The 20,919-nt window shown below is 65.3% G+C and overlaps 2 protein-coding genes across 6 annotated transcripts in view; one reads left to right on the forward strand and one right to left on the reverse strand.

Annotated features, from left to right (window-relative positions):
• Window positions 1-11,228, forward strand: part of SECISBP2 (SECIS binding protein 2) — a 44,743-nt gene extending 33,515 nt beyond the window's left edge. Inside the window, exons 11-17 of the mRNA XM_032308573.1 lie at window positions 1,998-2,161; window positions 2,704-2,842; window positions 3,308-3,458; window positions 3,915-4,135; window positions 9,616-9,770; window positions 9,979-10,150; window positions 10,474-11,228. Coding sequence (XP_032164464.1) covers window positions 1,998-2,161; window positions 2,704-2,842; window positions 3,308-3,458; window positions 3,915-4,135; window positions 9,616-9,770; window positions 9,979-10,150; window positions 10,474-10,565 — 1,094 coding nt within the window. The 3' untranslated portion in view covers window positions 10,566-11,228. The remainder of the gene's footprint in view (window positions 1-1,997; window positions 2,162-2,703; window positions 2,843-3,307; window positions 3,459-3,914; window positions 4,136-9,615; window positions 9,771-9,978; window positions 10,151-10,473) is intronic.
• A 91-nt stretch (window positions 11,229-11,319) lies between these two features.
• Window positions 11,320-20,919, reverse strand: part of SEMA4D (semaphorin 4D) — a 34,863-nt gene continuing 25,263 nt past the window's right edge. Inside the window, exons 15-18 of one of the 5 annotated variants that reach the window (XM_032308572.1) lie at window positions 20,614-20,820; window positions 15,138-15,347; window positions 13,373-13,470; window positions 11,320-12,893 (exon numbers count right to left, since the gene is read on the reverse strand). In XM_032308572.1, the coding sequence (XP_032164463.1) occupies window positions 12,867-12,893; window positions 13,373-13,470; window positions 15,138-15,347; window positions 20,614-20,820 (542 nt within the window). In that variant the 3' untranslated portion in view covers window positions 11,320-12,866. Of the gene's footprint in view, window positions 12,894-13,372; window positions 13,471-13,759; window positions 15,348-19,521; window positions 19,534-19,991; window positions 20,821-20,919 lie in introns of those variants that run through there. The other 4 variants (XM_032308568.1, XR_004277606.1, XM_032308570.1 and 1 more) reach the window with 4 other exon arrangements.

A 20,919-nucleotide genomic window follows, 5' to 3' on the forward strand; every position in this document is an offset into this window, starting at 1 on the left:
CCAGTCTGGTTTTCAAAGCCCAGTGTCATGGGGGCTCGTCTTCCCAGTGTGGGCTCCGGGTGCCTGGTGTGGGGTCTGCGCTCCCCCTCCGCACCGGGTGTGCTTCTCCTGTCTGCATACGGCCTTCGGGTTCGGCAGGCTCCAGACCATGCCCGCCCTTTCTCTCCCTCTTGGGTGTGCCTGTTCTCTACCTTGAGCTGTGGAGAGTCTGTTCTGCCCGCCTTTGGGTCCTTTTCTGGCTTGTTTAGAGTCATGTCAGTGTTCTGTTAGTGTAACCGTGGGATGAGGTGAGCCTAGGAGCCTCCCCCTTGCAAGCTCTTGTTCCCAGAAGTAAGATTTGGCATCATTTTTTTTTTTTTTAAAGATTTTATTTATTTATTTGACACAGACAGAGATCACAAGTAGGCAGAGAGGCAGGCAGAGAGAGAGGGAAGCAGGCTCCCCACTGAGCAGAGAGCCCCATGCAGGGCTTGATCCCAGGACCATGACCTAAGCCGAAGGCAGAGGCTTTAACCCACCCAGACACGCCCCCTCCCCCCTTTTTAGATACGCCCCCGGGGCCTTTATTTCTTCTGAAGACTTTTTGGTTCCCTGTGTCCAGGCTGCCCCCTTTCCCGTGTGGTCTGCTCGCTGACGCCCTGCTGGTCTCCTGGGCTCAGTTCACTTTTCTTCGTCTCTTTAAGTGTTTTCTTGGAACCGAGTATTTGTATTTTTTTTTCGGCTTCATCGGTTTCTGTCCGGAGCTGCAGCTGCCCGGGCCCCCCGGGCTTGGGCTGTGTCCTCAGGCTGCCCCGGAGTCGTGGCGGCCGTGCCCCCAGCCCGTACCGCCGACGCGGTTTCTCTGAACATCTGTTCCCTGAGTGTGGGTCACGTCTCCTAGTTTCTTTGAAAGGCTCGGAATTTGTCGTTGAATACGCCGTATTTCAATTAATACATCGTAGCAGCTCTGGTTTCGGGATGGTGTTTTCTCCCTGAGAGTAGCGACGGTGATGGTTTCCCTCGGTGATGGCCTTGGCCTGGCTCTGCAGGCTGTCCCGCACCTGCCGGCGGCTCTGTGCCCGGGCTGCTTGCTCTGGCTCTTGGCGGCTCCCGGGCGCGGTCGGCGCCTCCGCTGTTTGCGCACAGGCGTGTGCGGGCTTGGGGTGCCCTGGCCCGCGGGCCATGCCGGGGCCTGCGCTGGTCCACGTCCCGGGCCTCGTGGACGCCTGCACTCACACCCGGGCCCAGTCTCTGCAGGGATGTGGGGCGGAGGTCCCCTGGCCCTGGGCCCACAGAGGGCTATGGCTGGGGCTGGCCCGTTGCCGGATCCCCTCTCTGAAGGGCATGCGCGCCGTCCCGCAGCCCTTCTGGCGGAAGGCGAGAGCTGCAGGTTATGGCGGCGCGTCGGACGTTCTCTTTCCTCGAGCATGCGCTGGCAAATTGTCCTAACGAGAGGGCAGGGAGAGGAGGCGACGAGACAGACTGTTTCCCTGGGGCGAGAAGAAGGTGGGAAGCGGTGCCAGAGGGAAGTGCTGGGCCGCGACTGGGATCCCGCGACGGCGGAGGCTCGTCCCCGTGGCGGGGGACCGGAGCTAGGCCAGTGTCTTTCCACCTGGAGACGCAGAGAATCCTACGGGCTAGTGAGAGAGACCATGCGAGTTTGGAAACCAGTAGCCTCCCCCTGAGAGACGGTGTCGAAAATGGGGGGGAGGGACCGGACCCCGTCACAAGGGCTGTCGTAGGTGTGTGCTGCCTGGAAATACCTCACTTGCAGAGGGTGGGGGTCCCCCACCTCACGCTTTGCTGAGCCACATGGAGGCTGGATCATGGGGAGGGACCCTGGTTGTGTCTAGCTAAGTGATGGCGTTTTGGGATCTCTGCTGGAAGGTCTGAACTTCATGGGGTCGTCAGCGAGCAGACTGTGTAACGGGCAGTCCGAGGGGGATGAGGGAAGTCACGGGCTGGGCGGCTCGGGGTGCCCTGGTGCGTCTGATGCCCCGTGTCCCCCCGTGTTGCAGTCGGGGCAGTGCCGGTCCTCTCCAGAGACACCGCGTCGGGGAAGAAGGGCCGCCTGAGCCAGGTGAAGACGCCGCACAACCCCCTGGACTCCAGCGGCCCGCTGATGAAGAAGGGGAAGCGGAGGGAGGGCCCCAAGGCCAAGAAGCCCACCTCGCTGAAGAAGGTACGCGGGGGAGGCTGGTGCTCGCAGACGCCACTCTGCCGGTCTGTGTCACGTCTAACAGCTGTAGCATTTTCAGACCCGATGTTCGTTCTGCCGGAGCGTGCGCTCTCGGCGTGTGTGTGTCGTTCTCTGGCAACGACCCCCTCCCTGCATGGGGCGGCGGAGGGCACGGAGCAGAGCGCCTCCGCTCCTGGAGACGGGCTCCTTTTCTTGTAATGCTCGGCAGGTGTTGTGGGCAGAGAACCAGGAACGGGGGCTACTGCCTGCACCCTCCCTGGGGTGATCTGGCTGGTGTGCAGATTCTGGAATATGGGTTCTGTTGGGGCTGGCGCGGCGGCACTGTCTGGCCTGGGTCCTGCGTGCCCGCCTCTGCACATCTGGGGGGCGTGGGCCTGGCCCCTGGGGACGGAGGGCATGTCGTTGCCATGAGGATGCAGGAAGGTACCGTGCCTACCTGCTGAGGTGGGGTGGCTTGTTGAGCAGAAGGGCTTATTCGTAAGGACAAGTACTTAGGTGTTTTAATTGCTTGTTTCATCTTAAAGATCATTTTGAAAGAACGGCAGGAGAGAAAGCAGCAGCGTCTCCAAGAAAACACCGGGAGTCCTGCTCCCACCAGTGACACCGCGCTGGATGGCGAGAGTGGTGGTGACGACGGGGCCCCGGAGCAGGCTGTCCCCTCAGGTACCGCTGTTCCGGCGGCCGTGCACCGCGCCAGCTCAGGGCAGCAGCTGTCGGGGTGCTGGCTGGCCAGACGGTGTTCTGTGGGCCGGCAGCGCTCCTGGCCCCTGCGCCTCTTGGGGGGCGGGCCGAAGGACAGGGGCGAGGCCCCCGAGGGTGTGCTGTGTGGCATCGGATGCTCCCCGTGAGAATGAAAAGCACGAACCACGTAGCTGCCTGCCCAGCAGTGTGAGGGTCATGGGGTCGCAGGGGGCATGTGTCAGTACGCCGCTGCCCGAGCTGTGCCTTCAGAACAGCCCGCAGAGCATCGGTGCGTGGCTGGAGCACTTGTCACCTTTGTCCTTCTGCGGGGAGGGGCTGTCCCAGAGATGCCACCCTGTTAGATGTGCTCGGGCCTTCCCCGCCCTTGGCCCGTGCGCCCAGCGTGGCCCCGGCTGTGTGCTGACTTGCTTCTCTGTGACGTTGCAGAGGGGTCCGACGTGTCGTCGTCCTCTGCGCCTGCGCTGGAGGGCGAGTCGGAAGGGCTGCTGAGAGCTGAGCTCCAGAAGGAGGTGGAGGGCTGCCACCTGGTCCCCAGCAGCGCAGGTTGCCCCAAGATCCACAGCAGGAGGTTCCGGGAGTGAGTGACCGCGGGCCCCGGGGTGGGCTGGGCTCACTTTGTTATGGAGTGTGGGGCTGTTGTGCCCCGACGTCCTCAGGGCACCAGGCAGGACCCTGGGTCTCCTCATCAGAACCCATGGCAGGGCTGCCCGTTCTGCTTCTGCGAGGTCCTTGTCGTCCTCACGTGCTGTCACAGCGGGCCAGGTGGAGAGGTGATGTCTCCCTTTCGCGGTCTGGCGTCTCTGGGGACGTCGGAGGGAGTGCCACCTGCTCCCATGCCGCTGCCCTCCGGCTCCGGCTGTGGCTGTCTGCGGCTGGTGCCGCCCCAGGGCCCAGGCCGGGCAGAAGGAGGCTTTGCCCCTCGTAGTTGGGAGCTGGGAGGACGTGCGGTCCGTCGGCCAGGAGCCCGGGTCGGCGCGGGCCGCTCCCCGCGGGGACCCCCGACAGGGCCGCCGCCATTGGGCGCCTCCCGCAGTTACTGCAGCCAGATGCTGAGCAGGGAGGTGGACGCCTGCGTCTCGGAGCTGCTGAGGGAGCTGGTGCGCTTCCAAGACCGCACGTACCAGAAGGACCCGGTCAAGGCGAAGACCAAACGCCGGCTGGTGCTGGGGCTGCGGGAGGTGCTCAAGCATCTGAGGCTCAGGAAGCTCAAGTGCGTCATCATCTCCCCCAACTGCGAGAAGATCCAATCGAAAGGTAACGCGCGCCGGGCGGGCTCCCGCTCCCATCACCGAGGCCCGCGTCTGCCGCTCACCTGGCCGCCCGGCGGCCGCTCTCTGACGCAGCCGGGCCCGGGCCGTTCTGGCTGGCAGTCTGGCCGGTCCATCAGGCCTCCGGGGAGGTGGGGGGCTCCCGGGGCTCCTGCCGTGGGGCTTCTGTGACCGGCTGCATGGCCGTCCGGCTGGTGTGTCCTTGCTCGGTCTGGGAGCACGGGCGGCTTGTTCCGGGGCTCGGCTGTCTCACCGGCCCCGGCAGGTCGGCTGTGTTTTGTGGCACAGTGGCTGGGCTGGATGACAGACAGGCACGGGCTGTGTGTTGGGGGGACGGGTCGTGGGGAACCCGTGTCCTGTGTCTTTGTCCGCCGGGGGCCGAGGGAGCCTTCGGAGCACGTGTGCCTGTCGCCTACGTGTGTCGGGTCACCTTGCAGGGAGCCGGTTGGCGCCTACGTGGAGCTTCCCTGGCGGCCGTTGCCGGAGTCGGGAGGTTTCCTGCCTTGTGTGGGGTCCCGGGGGCCCGAGAGCAGTGGCTCAGGGCAGGCCCTGGCCCCGGACTGGGACAGCAGGGGGCTTCGGGCCCCTGTCCTCTGGCTGCGTGGTCACCGCGCCCCATCCTTGAATCCCGCACAGCACTGGGTTTGAACACGAGTCCACCCCTCCCTCCCTGCCCGCGGCCTGAGCCTCCCCCGAGATTGTCGGTGCCTGGGATGTTCCGCAGCTTTGCCTGGGCTCCTCGAGGCTCTCTGTACCGCCCCCGGGGCCGTCCTCAGGGACGGCCCACCGGCTCCTGCTGGGCAGCGGCTGGGCTGATGCCGGCAGCAGTGTGAGTCCGGGGCTGGTGGGAGGCGGGTGTGAGCGTGCGTCTGGCAGATGGGGCTCGGAGCCCGGTCCCCCGGCGCCACCCGCGCTCCGTCCTCCTTCCTCTTCTCTGGGGGTGGGCGGGCGCTGCCCGAGCGCGGGGCGCTCTGAGCAGCAGGGTGGGCGGCGCCTGGGCCCTGCTGGGGGCGCTCTGCGCGGGGCCGCCCGCGCCGCTGTCCTCGCGGCGCCCCTCGGCTCTGTGTGCTGCCGGCCTCCGCTGAATGGCAGCAGGGTTTCCCACTCCTCCTCCTCTGGCTTCCGGGAGCTGTCTCTGCTGTCCTGAAGTCTCTGTGTCTGCTGCCGCCCTGCTGCTGTGGGGCCGATCAGGAAGTACCCTGAGCTGCGCGCAGAGAGGATGTGGGGGTGCGCACCCCCCCCCAAGTGCCTCTCTTGCTGCTGCTTGGCTGTTTGGGTCTCAGGCCGCAGGCTTGCGCGGATGCCGCCGGCCGTCATGGTCTGCTTGTTCTCAGCCGGTGTGGCTGGCGCATGGCGGCCGGGAACTGCATCGCAGGCCCGTGCTTGCCCACCTAGTGCGCTCCAGCATCACCCCGACCCCTGCCAGAGCGAGGCCACTGGACCCCAGAGATGCGGTTGTAGCATGTTCTTCAGTGATGCTGCTGCTGCGGGGCCACGCTGGGCCGGCTGGCTGGGCCACTGCTGTGCTGGGGAGCCCCCCCAAGGGGATGTCTTGATGCCCCTGGGCGAGACACTCAGCCTGGTGCGGGGCCGCCTCTGTCCTCAAATCCCTCCTAGAAGTCGGGGCCTGGCGTTGCCCAGGGGAGCCCACCAGCCGCCCTCACCTCCCCTGAACCTCCCCCAGGCGGAAGGTGCCCACAGTGCACGCGGCCACCAGGCCCCGGGGGACTGGAACGAAGCTGTGGAGGGCGGGCTGTGGGCTCCCCCCACTCGCCCCGCTGTCAGGTCGGCGGGCTCAGCCTCTGCTGGCGCTCCAGCTTCCTGCCCTTGACTTGTGTGTGCTACTGTAACAAGCACACTGAGAAACAGGTGTGAGTGTGCAGTGGGCACTTCTGGGTGCTTTTCCCCCGACCCAGGGAGGGTGAGCCTGGCCGGCAGGTGGCTCCACCACTGGCACGTCCGGGTCCGCTGTTCGCCGTCCGTGCCCACGTGCTTCTGCTTTGAGGCTGAGGGAACTTGCCCCTACGTCTTGTATGTGCTTTGCAAGGAGCAGCTAGCCGAGGGCTTGCAGTATTTTGCAGGGAGGCCTCAGCGTCCCGGCCTTGAGCCGTGTGGGAGGACCGTGTCTGCGTAGGTGGCGTTTGGTCTGGTAACTCTGAACCTGAACTTTACATGGTGCTTGTTTTGAGCGTTTAACTTGTTCTAAGTTGTGTTGTCCGAATCCTGGAACTGGGTCCGTGGAGCTGCTTGTGGCTCTCACTGAGACTGTGGGCTGGGCGCTGGGTAGGGCAGAACCGTCTAGACTTGCCGCTGTGTCACACAGACAGGTGCAGCCACCCAGTCTCTCCCAGGGGAGTCCCCCGGAGGCACACGTGGGGTGTCGTCTGCAGAGGAGGCGCTCGGCGTGAACCTCCTCATTCCCGCCCTGCTGTTCCTCTTCCCAGTTAGCGTGGCGGGCGCCCTCCGGAAACCCCAGTCCTGGCACCAGCAGGGCCGCCTGGAAAGGAGCCTTCGATGGGCCGGCAGCTGCTCAGACAGCATTTGTGATGGGCCCCGGGGATGGGGGACACGAGGCAGAGCGTGACCGCGTGACTGGCACCCAGGGCCACGGGAGTGTCCGGCGGGCGGTGGGGAAGGACCGTGGCTCCAGCTGAGGATGGCGCGCCCCTCCTCGGCCCACTCCCCTCGTGCTCTCCCTGCTGGCTGGGGACGCAGGCCTTCGGCTGGGGACGGTGGCCTTTGTTGAGTGTCTTTGTCCGCAGAGCTTGCTTCCTCCTCTGTCCTCAGATTTTAGGTGGATCTGGGCCAGGGCCTGGGCAGAACTGAGCGTTAGTCTCTGAGCAAACTGGCCACCGTGACGCCCCAGTTCCCGGAGCAGCGGGATGTACTTTTGTTTTCTCGTGAACGAGCATTGGCTGCTCCTCTAAGTGGTGGCAGGTGACGGGGCCATGGCAGACGTTTTCTTCTCTGGCAGATGTCGTGGACCCTGTCTGTGAGTCTGTCCGCCTGCTGATTGGGTGGGGCGGTGCCATGACATGGGCAGGTGCTGAGTTTCCCTTACAGGAGTCGGCCCCGCAGCCCCCCAGAGGCAAGTAGCAGTGCCCCATTTGATGGGTCCTTGGTAATCAGGGTGTGACTGGGAGAGAGACCTGGCGTCCGGCGCTGTGGGCCCCGAGCGTGTAGCTGTGGGTCTGGGGGCCCAGCTGGGAGTACCCACGGCATGGACAGCCCCTGGGTCTTTCCGGGCATCTCCAGCTGAGAACAAGGACTCCCCGAGCTTGCTGTCCTTCCTACTTGTGGGAGCGTCTCTGGGCCCCGCCACCCGGTGCGGCCGCGGGTCCTGTGGGTCACACCGCTGCTTGCCCGAGGCCGCCGCTGCACCCCCAGTGGCTCGGCTCCGGGGGCCGTGGACGTTGGGCCCCCATTTGTCTGGGGGGAGACGGTGAGTAGCTGCTTTCTTGTTGAAGAGCTTGGGGGTTTCAGTGAATTCATGGTTTATGTTCTTTCCCCGTTTGTGTTTTGGGTTTGCTGATCTTTTCAGTAGTGACCTGGGCCTTTTTATATAGTAAGTCAGCCCTCTGGGCGAGAGTGGTGAATGTTACTTTGGTTTGTCTTTTGCCTGTTTTTTAAACGTTTTTTGGCCGGGCAGGGATTTTGGGTGTTGTTGTTATACTGAGGCTTTTTGTTTTGGTGTTTTCATTTTATTTAGATTTCATGCCATCGTCCACCTTAATGCTCTAAGCCTATTATTAGGTTTTTAAATACTGGTTTTTCTGGTTTCTGTTTTTGTTTGTGTCGCTAGACTGTATTCTTCTCAGCGGGATCTTTGGCCCTCTCCCCGCCGCCTCCCAGCGCTCCCTCTGCTGGGGTACCCGCGCTCCGTGCCGCCGGGTCACGGCCGGGGCGCCCGCTCTGCACCCGCACGTGTGCTCTCGGACCCGGATATGTGGGCCTCGCCATCTCCTTTATTCTTCAGAGAAAATCCCCATTGTAGGAAGAGTGTTTCAGGGTTTTGGGTTGACACAGAATTGGTCTGCTGTCCTCGGGATGAGTGTGGCGGAGGGCACAGGTGCCTTCCTGTCGCTGTTGTGTTGTGTTTCCGCGCGCCTTGAAGCCGCTCTGTGCATCTTCTGTGCCGGGCGAGGGGTCTGGTCCGTGTGCGGTGATCTGCACGCCTGTCCCTACAGGTCCTTGCTGCTCCGCGTGCCTGCGCGACTTGTGCACGCGCGCACACACACACACACACACCCCTCTCTTGTGGTAAGACTCGGACTGCTGGGCCCCCCGTGTGGCGGCACGTCACCCACACACACAGCCCCCCTTAGCCCTTCTCAGCGTGCCTCTCCTGCACCTCCCCCCGCCCCCCACGCCTGGACCCTGCAGGGCGGGTGGTGGAGGGTGGGGAGTCTGCCGCGGGGGGCCTGGCCTGTAGTGTACTCGGTGACCTTTCCGTGCCCCAGGGTCCCATCTCTGTGGGCACCCAGGAGCTCCTGCTCCCAGGCAGTTAGCCGGGGGCCTGGGGCACAGTGCGGGTCTGGATTATTCCCTGGAGCCGTCCCGTCCTTTGCAGCAAACGCCCGTGAAGCCGGTCCATGACCGTCCATGACCGAAGTAAGAGTTCTTCCTGCTGGGTTTTTGTGCTTGGTTTTTGGCTCACACCTTGGGATAGTCCTGATAACTCCCCAGAGGTGTTATGTAAACAAAGGTGACCTTCGGAGCGGCCCAGAGGCAGGGGCTGGCTGCCAGGAGGGTCGGCCAAGGAACTGGGGTCCCGCGGGAGCTTGGTTCCCTCCCCGGGCTGGGCCTCCAGGGAGGGGAGGGGCCGGAGGTGGAGTCCGCAGCGGCTTGTGGGGCACCTGCTGGTGGGTGCACGGGGGGGGGGGGGGGGGGGGGGGGGGAGGGGCGTCCCCCCCTGCCCCGGCCCCCTCTGCTCTGGCTGGGGATGGCAGTTCTGGGTCATGGCCGTAAAGGACTAGGCAACACGGCTGTGCTTCCCTGCGTTGCGTCCTGGGAGCCTCCAGCACACGAAAGGCGCGTGGGGAGAGTGCGTGGGCGGCGGCAGCGCGGACCCTCTGGTTGGAGCTTGTGTCCCTGAGACTTGGGGGCACCTGACACGGAGATGGGAGGCCCGGCCCCAGCCGGCGTCTGAGCTTTGCCGGGTGTTCTGTGTACCCCCATGCTGGGGTCCGGAGCGGGGACCCTGCTAGAAGGCGAAGACCTCCCTTCCCGTGTCCCACGTAAGGCCAGGTGTTTCCTTGGCGGAGGACGCGTCTATGCGTCTCTTCCGAGAGCGCGTCCCCCGGCTGGGAGGAACACTGCGCCTGCGGGATGGGGGGTGCAGCCTTGTCCTGGTTGCGAGTGCGGCCCACGGGGCTGTTGCCCTGTGGAGGTGGAATCCCTTTGTGGCCAGGACCGCGCCAGGCTGCGTGTGACGCGTCTCCCGGTCGCTGCCCTGTCCCTGACCAGGCGGGCTGGACGACACGCTGCACACCATCATCGACTACGCCTGCGAGCAGAGCATCCCGTTCGTGTTTGCGCTCAACCGCAAAGCGCTGGGGCGCAGTCTGAACAAGGCCGTGCCCGTCAGCGCTGTGGGCATCTTCAGCTACGACGGGGCCCAGGTGAGTTTGGGGCCGGGCCGGGAGCCGTGGGCGCGCATGCAGTGTCCCCCGCAGGGCACTGCAGGGCCACTCGGAGGCAGCTCTGTGCTTGCCGCTGGCAGGCAGCACCCTTGCTGGGGGTTCCCCGCTTCACCCCTGCTGCCCGGCAGGCGGAGACCCGTGTCCTCTGGGGTCAGGGCTGTCATCCACGCGCTCCCTTCTGCCCCAGGACCAGTTCCACAGGATGGTTGAGCTGACGATGGCCGCCCGGCAGGCGTACAAGACCATGCTGGAGAGCGTGCGCCAGGAGCTGGCTGGGGAGCCCGGCCCCCCGGCTCCCGGCGGCTCGGCGCAGGACGGCCCCCCGGCTCCCGTGGCCGGGAGAGAAGAGCCGCACTACAGTGAGTGCTGGGCGGGGCGGGGGGACTGTGCATCCTCGGGCTCCGCGTCCCCCTGGACTGACAGGTGGCAGCATAAGGCCGGGTCGGTCCCAGCTGGGCTCAGACCTCAGGTCACATGGCGCCTGCAGAGCGTGGCCTTGAGCCCCGTGGGGTCCTTGGCAGGAGGCTCTCAGACACTAACAGCGGGGGTGAGGGGAGAGGTCCTCTCTAGGCTCCTGTAGGGACCTGAGCCCCCTGGGCAGTCGCCCCCCCACCCCCGGACAGCAGAGACGGCCCCAGCTGTCCCTGGGTGTCCCTCAGCTGTGCCCCTTTGTCGTCTGTAGTGGAAGTCTGGAGGAGACACCTGGAGGCGTACCGTCGCTGCGCGCTGGAGCTGGAGGCTTCAACCTCGCAGATGCTGAACCTGAGTTTGTAGCGCGTTGTTGTGTGTGTTGCCTGCGGTAAGGAAGGGGGGCATGAGAGACTCGGGGGTCCCCTTTCTTCTCAGGTTTCCGCAGACCTGCTGTGCTGTGTGGCTTTTGAGTTGGGAGGTGAATCCAGGAGGCATGTCCCGGGCCTCTGGACCCCCGGGCGTGCTAGGGGAGCCTTGCCCGGGAGCCCCGAGAGGCAGCTTTGGGTCTGAGCTACGGAATCTGGGAGCGGCTGGAAGGTGTGGCGCCCCGAGTTCTCTGCTGTGAAGAACCCCCCCAACGCCCGCAGAAGAGCTGAACTGTGTCCGTGGGGGGCGGGGTGGCGTCGCGGGCCGGGTGTGGGCTTGGGGGCGGCTCTCTCGGGACCTGGCTTTTTGACTGGAAGATGGGGGGTATTTAGAGGGTCTGCTAAAATGAGCCTCGAGGAAAATCACTTGTCTAACCTGTGACTTTTTGATATGAATTATTCCTTTTTGCTTTTATTTTTCAAAGAAGCAATGTATATTGAAGTTTCGGGATTTGTTTTGCTGATCTGCAGATGTTTTCTTTTTGTAAACGAATGTATTCTGAATGTGGTTTCTGTCTTGGAGGCCAGTGGGATAGAAGTTTGCTTTCATATTTTGCTGTAGGTAAGAGGGTTTATTTATTTTGAATAAAGAGCAATGATTGATCCGCCCGCCGTCTTAGGCTCGTGGGCACGTCCTGAGTCCGGGGGCGGCCCCTCAGGCACGGCGTTTAAGGGGAAGAGGCTTGCCGGGAGGGCTGCTGCCTCAGCCCCACGCGTCCCGGTGTCATGACGGGACGGAGCTTTGCCGCCCAGTGCGCATGGGGCGAGCCGCGGGGCTCGTTGGCCTTGAGCGCACTGTTAGGGGACCTTGGTGGCGCCGGGCATGTTTAGTCTGAGGCGAGTGGCCTGCGGGAGCGCGTGACGCCGCAGCTTCTCCCCCAAGGCAGGGCTCTCGTGCCTTCCTGCGTCTGCAGGTGCCCCGTGCCCCACGGGAGGTCTGAGAGCGACGGCAGGAAAGTCCTCAAGTTCATCTACAAGGAGAGCAGGACGTTTTGAACTGGCAGCAGGGCCCAGGGGAGCACGTGGAGCCCAGCGGGGCGGTGCGAGTGCCGTGTTGGCACCGCCTGGTGCTTCTCGGGGGACTTGCTACGGGGGTTGGCCTGGCCACAGCGTCCCTCTGGTGGCAGAGGCTGCAGCTGCTGGGGACACACCGGCCTGTGCCCTCGGGGCCACGCCTCCCAAGCACATGCTCCGCTCACTGCATTTATTCCTGTTTATTTTCTCAACAGTGCAGACAACCCCGCCTCCTAAGCTCAGGTCCCACCAGACCCCCACCCCCACTGCGCTAGGCTGGGGGCACGCGTCTCATTGCGGTCTTGGCGGGAGGCACTCCCCCACATCCAGACCCGGGGCGAGTCTCCCGGCCGCGGAGAGCTGCCCCTGGAAGGGCCCAGGCCTCTGAGCCCGTCCCGTGGGAGCCCGGACGCGCGCACCCCCTGCTGAGTGGACGGCACCCTGCGTGCGGGCCCGGAGGCCGGGGCGGGCGGGCGACCCCGCTGCAAGCCGGGGGAGACAGACGCGCTCTCAGAGGTCCTCAGCCTCCGAATCGGGGAAGGGGGGTCCGGACACAGGCTGTCCGTGTGCGGGGGTTGCAGGGAGGTTCTGGGAGGGTGGGCTGGCTGCGGGTTACCGTCATTTCATTAGGAGAAGGTGACCGGGGTCTGGGCTGCGCAGCGTCAGGCCTTTGGGTCCCGCAGAGGGTGTAGCCCCGTCAGCAGAGGCTCCGCCGTGGCTCCGGCATGGGGCACGCCAGCTCAGGGCACACACAGAGCACACTTGGAGCCGCGTGCCGAAGCCCATGGAGCCCTTAGAGCCTGGAGCTCCTGGGGGGAGAGGGGGGTACCTCCTGTCACTCGAGGTGTCCGGCCAGTTGCTTCCATTGGTCTCGCTGGGCCTGTCCCTGGCACGTGGGAGCTCAGTGAAGGTGGGAGCAGCGGCAGGCTGGGGACGGAGCTGTCGCGTGGGCGGGAGGAACAGCCGGGGAGCACAGCAGCGGCGTTTCTGGGAGAGGAGCCATCACGCACGCCGCTGTCGGGCATCGAATCTGTAGCTTAACGGTCCTGGTGTCCCGTGTCCGCCAGGTCGGCTCTCATGTCCCCTGCGAGCAACTAAGTCTTTAAAGTTTTGGCTGCTGTCTTGGCGGTTGAGGTGAACCCTGTCTTGGCAGGCCAGGTGACTGCTCACGGTCGTGGGGCCTCTCCGGGGGCGGCTTGGGAGGGGGCAGCGCCTCAGCTGAGGTCTATAAGTTGTCCTTGTCACAGCTTTCCTGAAAGAACAATGCAGGCTCCTTTGAATTCCTGGCAGAACAGAGACCTCCCCCCAAGACGCAGGAGGTGGCCTTCGGGGAGGGTGTCCTGTGCAAGCTGAGCTCGAATGCATCGGTCAGAGACCCTGAGCCCGTGTCGGCAGCAAGGAGAGGCTGTAGGTGGCCACAGCGGCCAGGACGGTGGAAGCCTGCCGGGGAGCTCTGGGGCACCTGCCCGGCCGACTCCCGGGCCTGGGGGCTGCCTGTCCTGCCGCCCGTGGGTGCCTGGACGGGACTCCCTGCGGGCTCAGCGAGAGCCTGTGGCCCTGCCGCCACACGTGCCCCCCATCTGTAGTCTCCACGAGAGGCCCTCCTCTCCTCACTGTGCTGACGCTCCCCGGGGATTTGCCTAGAGTTCAGAGCCCGAAGGTTCCTGAAGGCAGAATGGCTCTGCGGGCCCGCCCTGCCGGCCCCTGCCCGCTGTCCGCGCGGCCACGTACCCACGCCTTCCTCCAGCTCCGCATCACGCGGTCATGCTCCCCGGCCACAGCCCTCCAGGCGGCCAGCTCTCTGGTCCACTGCTCCTGGTGGGTCGCCTCTGCAAGACAAGGGGTGGGCGGGACCGGGTGTCAGCCTCTTGGCCCTGGTGGCGCCTGGGTCCGTCTGTCCGCTGAGGCCGTCCGACGGCCAGGTTTCGGGCGAGGCGTTCGAGCCTCCAAGCCTGCCTTCCTGGCTGTGGGGGCTTCCTCAGGCCACCGGCCCCGGGAGCGGCTGGTCCCCACGGTCACACTGGCCCTATCCTCAACTCACTTGAATTTGCTACACAGGCAAGAGACGGGCTAGTGCCCCCCGTCTTGGGGCTGGTGCCGGGGAGGCCGGGGAGTCCGCGGCTCAGCAGGCCGGCGCCCTGGCATGCTCCGCTGCTACCTGCTCCGCGTGGCTGCCGCGGCAGCTTGAACTGAGGGTTCGGAAGCCAGTTCCGCGCGGCGCTGTCGGGGCGGCACGAGCCCAGGCACCGCAGTTACCAGACCGCAACCCTGTCGCTAGTTTCAGAAACGGGTGCCAGGGACCTGCGCCCCGAGATACAAAGTAGAGCTTCTTCCGTGAGCAGAACTGGGCAGGGCTGGGGCCAGTGCTGCAGAGGTGTGTTTGGGGTTCTTCACCCCAAGGGGGTCTGGAGGACGTCCGGCTCCCACCCTGCAGGAGCGCTGCATTCTCCAGGCTCCGCAGCTTCAGGAGACACAGCAGGCTCGGCAGCCAGGCAGAGACCGGGCTGTCCTGGCCGGCGTCCTTGCCCCCCGTGGCGTGTGTGCGGCAGGTACACCTGCCCGCGATCGGTGTTAGGGCCTGCTGCTCCCACGCCGGTGCGCTGGGTGACCGCGGGGCAGGGGTGGGGGGAGCAGGACCACCGTGGGGGCCCTCCCGACTGTGCCGCCAGGGCCGTTCTCGTGCTTTCTACGGGACACCTCGTGGCTTGTGAGTCAGGCTCACATGAGGAGTTTGCCTGCCCTGACGGTGGCGGGGCGGGGGCTACTTGACAGAAATGGGAGGACCAGGTTCTGGGCGGGGCAGAAGTTTGCAGTTTTCTCTCCCCAAACTCTCACCAGAAGGATGGGGGCCTTTCCAGCATCTCCTAAGCATCGATGGAAACTGTTGAGGACGGACCGGAAACAGGAGGGGGAGCACAGAACCTGGAAGCTGGAAGCGGAGGTGCCGGTGGGGACAGAGCAGACCTGGGAACGCTGAGCCCTAGGCCGGTAGCAGGGAAGCAGGCACAGCCTCTCCGAGATGCTCGGCCTCCAAGGCTGGCTGGAAGCAGCATGTGGCCCCGGGGCCCCTCCTTGCCCCGCACCATGCCAGGCGGTCCCACATGTGGCAGGAGAGTTCCAGAAAGAGCCCAGGACATGAAGTGGAGCAGGGTCTCTCGGAGGAAAGGAAAGGGCAGGTTTCCCGGTGCCCTGGGCCTGGCCAGGCCTGGAGACACTGTGGCGTGAGTGTGGACCATGCGGACGGGGGTCCGGGAAGGCCACGTGCAGAGCCCGCGGAGACTGGGGCAAACCTCCGCGGGGCAGGGGAGACCTTTCGGGCCAGCCCCGTGCACCCCGCCCGGTCCTCTCCGTGCGAAGCCAGAGCTGGGGCCTTCGGGGCTCTCAGAACGCGGCCTTCCCAGCACCGCCCAATGGAAACCTGCAGTGCAACCTGGCGGGTGTGTGCGCGGGGTGGGTGTGTGACTTGGGGGTGTGGACGCGGAGGGACACCACTCACCGTGTCTCATGACGGTGACCCGCACGCGGGAGGTCCTGTTGCCGGCAGAGGAGACGACGGAGCAGTGGTACTCGGCGCTCGCGCCCACGGCGTCCCGCAGCCAGCTGAGCGCATGGGTCCTGCCGTCGAGCAGCGCGTGGGTCTGCGTGGGGACGCACGTTTCCAGCTCGCGGCCGTTCTTCTCCCAGATGAAGTGAATGTCTGCGGGACCTGCGGACACGGACACATCTGACCGGGCCCTGCCGCCACCACCTGTGACCAAAGGCTCTGCCTCTGTGGGGCCACCCCTGCTCTCCCCAGCACTGAAGGGGGGGGGTCCAGCCAACCCGGGGGGCAGGATGGGCGCCGGGGGGCCGAGCGAGACTGAAGGCCCCTCTCTGCTCTCCCCCACACTTGTGCCGGGCGTGGTGGCACCAGCAGCCGCGCTGGGTGCCAACCCAGATCCGGTCCTGCCTGGGGATCCATTCCGTGAAGCAGGAGTCTACCCAGCCGCTCCTCCAGGCTGGGGACGACATAAGCCGCGGTGTCGTGGAGGACGCCGGGCCGAGGAGGGTCGCCGTCTGTGGCCGTAGTTCCCCGAGCCCGGCAGGAACCTGCTGCCCAGCGGCCGCTCGCAGGACACAAAGCCGCGACACGGGAGCGGGTTGGGGCGGTGTTGGCCACGGCCGCTTGAGGAGGAGGAACTCCAGGACGGCCTTCCCGGGATGCCTGCGTTGCTGGCATGGCCCCACCCCGCTCTGGTCTCTCGTCCGTGAGGCACCGCGTTCAGCATGTCCAGAGAGCCTTCCTCCCGAGGGAAAGTCAGACGCGGACCACACAGTCCCAGGAATGAGCCCCGAGGCCAGGGCGAGAGCGCGGACGGGCCAGGACCGCAGAGCTGTGTCCGTAAGAAGTTGGAGATGAACAACCAGGAGTCAGAGACCTGATGTGACGGCCAGCTGTGTTGTCATTTGTGAGTCACGTTTGAGGCTGTAACCCAGGGAAATGCCGTCGTGTCACAGGAGATGTTTAAGCATCAGTGTGTGTCCACGTGTACACAGACATGTGTAGACGCCGGAGGAAAGGCCTCCACTAGCCGTCGCGCTGGGGGCAGCTGCCTGTAGGTGGCGGACAGCGAGGAGCCGCGATCCCGCTCTTGGCGCTTTCCCAGAATCCCAGACCCACAACAGCAAATACTGGTTTTGCCGTGAGAACAAGGCACTTCGAGGAAAGAAACGTGCCAAGGCCGTCAAGGAAATTCTGGAAGGCTTTGCTCAGAAGTGGTTCACACAGCAGCTGTCTGGCCACGTCGGCCGCAGGGACACAGTGGCTTCTCTCGCTTTCTGTGTGGGCTTCCCGGGACTTCAGTCCCTCGCTGTAACGTGTTTTCCCACAGCGTTCTGTCCTCCGTCGAGGACTCCAGATGTGTAGCACCCGTGGCACGCCCGTGCCGGCGCCCCTGCCGTGGCTGCTGGGCCCCGCCCGCCGGCCCGCCTGGCAGCGGGTGCAGGTCTGGACAGGGATTCTCATGAGGCACCGTGATCGGGAAGTGAGGCGGCCTGTGTCCGTTCCCAAGAGCCCGGGCTCCGCTCGCCCCCGACTGCCCCGTGATGCTGTGCGCGGAGACCCGCCCAGGGCTGGAGCCACCAGATGCGTCCACAGGAGCTTCCGGAAGGTCCTCACGGCCAACTTGGACAAAGAACTGGGGGCCTGAGCTGGCGCCGATTCCTCACCCTGAGCCAGGACCGGAAGGAGCGACGCGCTCGGCTGACCACACTGCGGGGCCTGCGCTGAGCACAGACTACGTGCCACTCGGTCCTGAAAAGCTTTGTCATTAAATCTTCAAGCGCGCGCTTAGCCCCAAGAAAGCTTTAAAAACGTTAAAGGGGTGCTTTCGTTTTACTTACTCTGCTTAAAGCTCTGCAGCTCCTTCCGAATGCAGGGAACACAAGGAGGCAAAGGGACTGTTAAACCGTCAGCAGGGCCCGCACCCCACCCTCAGGCCCAGACAGCAGGCCATACCCCCCGACCCCGGGGGCCTCATGCAACCCCGCAGGGCCACGCCTTCATGCCCTGGGCATGCGGCATCTCTTCTGGGTCCTAGGATGGTTCCCCTGGCCTCAGGTTCCAGTACCTACCCCGGGGTCCATGAGGTGCAGGGGCCATTGGCTCCAGCCTGCCCCCCAGCCCAGCCTGCGTGAGAAAACCAGAGCCCCTCAGAGCAGTGGCTCTTCACCCAGGGAGGACACCCGATTTTGGAAGCGGGGCCTGAGAGCCCTAAGTTGGAGGGGAGTGTGATGGGGTCCACTCCCAGTTCTTGGGCCACATTTGTGACCGGTGTCCCCACTTGGCATCCCCATGCCTGTGGTCTACCCTGACCCTGGGGCCAGCCTACCCCCGTGGCCTCCCACCAGCTCCTGGCTGCACCTGGGGGCGGTGCTCACACCGGGCCTCCGGGGGCCGGACAGCCCGGCATGGCCCGGTTCACAACTGCACAGAAGTCGGGACTCTGCCGGGGTGGGGGGCCCTTCACCGCCCCAGTTCTGTCAGCCTTCCTCCTCGAAGCAGCTGGTGCCCTGTGGTCAGCTGAACAGTGAACCCAGAACATGCAGGTCCTAATTCCTGGAGGCGCGTGTGGCTAAATGCGCTTTCCAGACCCCATTGTTGGGGGGGGAAGGGCGGGGGTCGCCGGCTCGGGTGCACAGCCTCATGGGGTGTCAGGTGCTTGGGACCAACGACCGCACATGAGGACGAGCCCAGCAGAAGGGAGACCCGGCTTTGGCAAAAGCGCCCTGCGAAACCCGCTGAGGATCGGGACCCCAGCAAAGAGACCGATCAGCCTTGCCCATCCATGGAGGGGTTTCAGCCCTCCTGGGAAACGACCCGCTCGCGAGTCGGCTACCCCCACAGGCCAGCCTTGGCCTTTCTCGAGCCCCCGCCCTGAATCACGCCAGCACCAACGGCCACCGCGGGCGCTCACAGGACATTTCGGCCGCGCACCTTCCGTGGCCCCCGCGGTGCCCAGGGGCTGCAGGGACTCCGGTGTCCAACGTCACGGTTAAAACATACAAGGCTATCAAAACCTTGAACAGCCAACCGTCACCTATAGTACAGTGGTTCCGTTCTTAGCTTTAGAGGTGACGCAGTGTAAATGAGCGGGAAGCACAGTCCCGTCGGGTGTGGGGGCCCCTGGGGCACACAGCTCGGCTTTCCTTGGGAAGGAGAGCTCGGAGCTCTGGCCTGTGGGCGCAGAGGTGTGGTCTGCACGCGCAGGAACACGGACACATACGAGTCCCTCGCTCCGTCCCTGTGTCCGTCTGTACGCGCCCTAACACAGCTCTGGACGACTGTCCCGACACCTGCCACGAGGGGCACGGTGTCATCATTCTCGAAAAGTCTGGAACACGGCCACACGCCGACTTGCATTCCCCCGGCCCAGGACCCCTCTTCCCGACTGCGGACGCACGCCCACGGCTCACCACGGGGCAGGCAGCAGCTTGGGCGGTCCTGGAATCCGGACTCCCCCCTCCACATGCTCGGGCTGGGGACGGAGGCGCAGCCGCTGAGCACAACCCACAGCCCACCTCGAGCCGTGAGAAGAAACACCGGGGTGTGGCGTACACACCCGGACACGCGCGCACACCCGCGGGGCAGATCAGGAGCCGAGGGAACAGGGTGAGCACAGAAGCCCTGAAAATCACTGGGTGACAAGCCACGCCTGTCACAAGCCGGCCACCTGGCCTGGGTCGGGTCATGGCCCCAGGCTCTGTGAAGTGGTTTAATAGGGACAGCCCTGTGGCCCTGAGCCTGCGGCCAGAGCGGCAGCTTGAAAAGGCCTTAACCTGTGGTACCATCTGTGACTCCCAAGACGCTGTCCTTTAGAACACCATATACTTGGACCAGCACTTGCACGGTGGGCCAGCCCTGGCTCATGGCCAGGGCTTCGGGAAGAGAAACCCAGATGTCCACCTGTAGTGAGTGAGCCTGGCAGGCTGGCCTCGGGGCGAGGACTGCGGGGGGCCTCCGCCTGCTGGGCTGCTGCGGCAACAGTGGTCTCCTGGCGTGGACGCGAGCGCCTCCACGTTGGCTGGGGCCAACCCGAGGGCCGCCTCCTGGCTTTGCCTGCTGAGCGCTCAGGTGAGGGCTCTGGAGGGTGGGTGGGGGCACGGGGATGTGGCCACTCCCCGCCAGTGCCCACTCCTCAGTCACCGCTGCACGGCGGGGTGGCCCTCCCTCAGGCCACGGCACTGGGGCCTGCCTTGGGTGGAACGGCACATTCGGCTCCTTGGGAAAGACCGGTCCTTCCTGCGCCACCTCCCGGCCTCAGGTGGGGCCGCACTGGAACAATGGGAGGTTCTAGATGGGCCAGTGTTCCTGGGAATTGAGGAGCATGGGCGGAGGGCGGGGGCCATGGGCCCTCCGCTCAGTCCACCCTGAGTGCTGCCCCTCCATGCTGCCCCCTTCAGCCCCGGGCCACAAGGCCGCCAGCCCCGGTCCCCATCCTCGGCCCCCGGCAGAGGTGCGTCCTGCTGGCGCCCACAGCGCCGCCACTCATGGTCCGTGCTGGGTCCCTGTTGAAGCCCGGCGTGGTTCCTGCTCTGGCTGACGGTGGTCTCCGTCCCCCACTCACAGGGGCAGCACCGCTGCCCGCGCCCACCTGCGAACGGGTGCCTGAGAAGCCACACGTGAGAGTGTTGGACTCCCGGACCCACGGCCCGCCTGCCCCTGCGGGTTGTATGACCACACGCTCTCCCTGCGACAGGGTCGACGTCCTGCCTGGGTAGGCCCAAGGGACATCGCCAGGCCCCGGAGCCACGGGGGGCCCAGCACAAACCAAGGCCAGGCATGGAGCAGGCGACCCAGGACCACACAGACCTGATCCCAGAGGTTTCTCCACAGCGTGCCACGCACAGGGCACTTCCCCTGCAGCCACACAGGCAGCCCGCGGCCCCCACGGGGCACGCCACAGCCCAGAGAGCCGGCGCCACAGCCCGAGTGGCTTCTTGCAGTTTAAAATCTCCAACAGAAACCACCTGTGCTTGTCCTCCTGTGCTCTAGTCGTCCGCTCTGGGCACGGAGGAAGGGGCCCTGGCCAGTGGCTTGGCCAGACCACAGCTGTGCAGTGGCCCCTCCCAACACCTCCTGGGCCACCAGGCTCTCAAGCTGTCCTGTGTCAACATCACCACCGAGTCACAACGTCCCTTCTGCAGGCTCTGGAGCGAATTTCTCAGATGCCACAGAGACCCACCCCTGAACAGTCAGCGCGCACACAGTCTGCGAACGGCTGAGCAACTAACCGAGGTCTCCGGGCCCAGCCCAGCCCGCCTCTGGGTGGCCTGGAGGCTCGGAGGCAGAGGTGAGCACTCGCGACCGAATCCATGGCCATGAAGCCCCTGGCAGGAAACACTGGCCCTCAAAGAAGCCGCTACCCCCCCGTCGGCAGGAGGGGCTCTGGGCCGGCACTGCCCGCCCCCACCCAGCCCGGTGCCTCGCTTACCTGTGGCCTGGCAGAAGAGGTGGAAGGTCCCCAGGGCGCGCACGTGCTGGGCCTGGTCGCTGAGGAAGGGCGGCAGCAAGGCGACAGGCGTGCCGCTGTCAGACCCCGAACCCAAGGCCGGCCGGGGGCTTCGGGGAGAGGAAGCTGCGCCGGGGCCCGGACAGGACAGGGAGGAGGACCCCGGAGGAGGGAAGGGCACGGACGAGGCTGTGAGACAGGACAGAAGAGAGAGAGGCCGCTGAGGAGGGCGCCGTCCGGTCCCACCGCGCCCCAGAGGAAGCAAGCAGAGCACCGGGGAGGAAAGGG

The sequence above is a fragment of the Mustela erminea genome, chromosome 12 (genome assembly GCF_009829155.1).
Source record: "Mustela erminea isolate mMusErm1 chromosome 12, mMusErm1.Pri, whole genome shotgun sequence".
Classification (NCBI taxonomy): domain Eukaryota; kingdom Metazoa; phylum Chordata; class Mammalia; order Carnivora; family Mustelidae; genus Mustela; species Mustela erminea.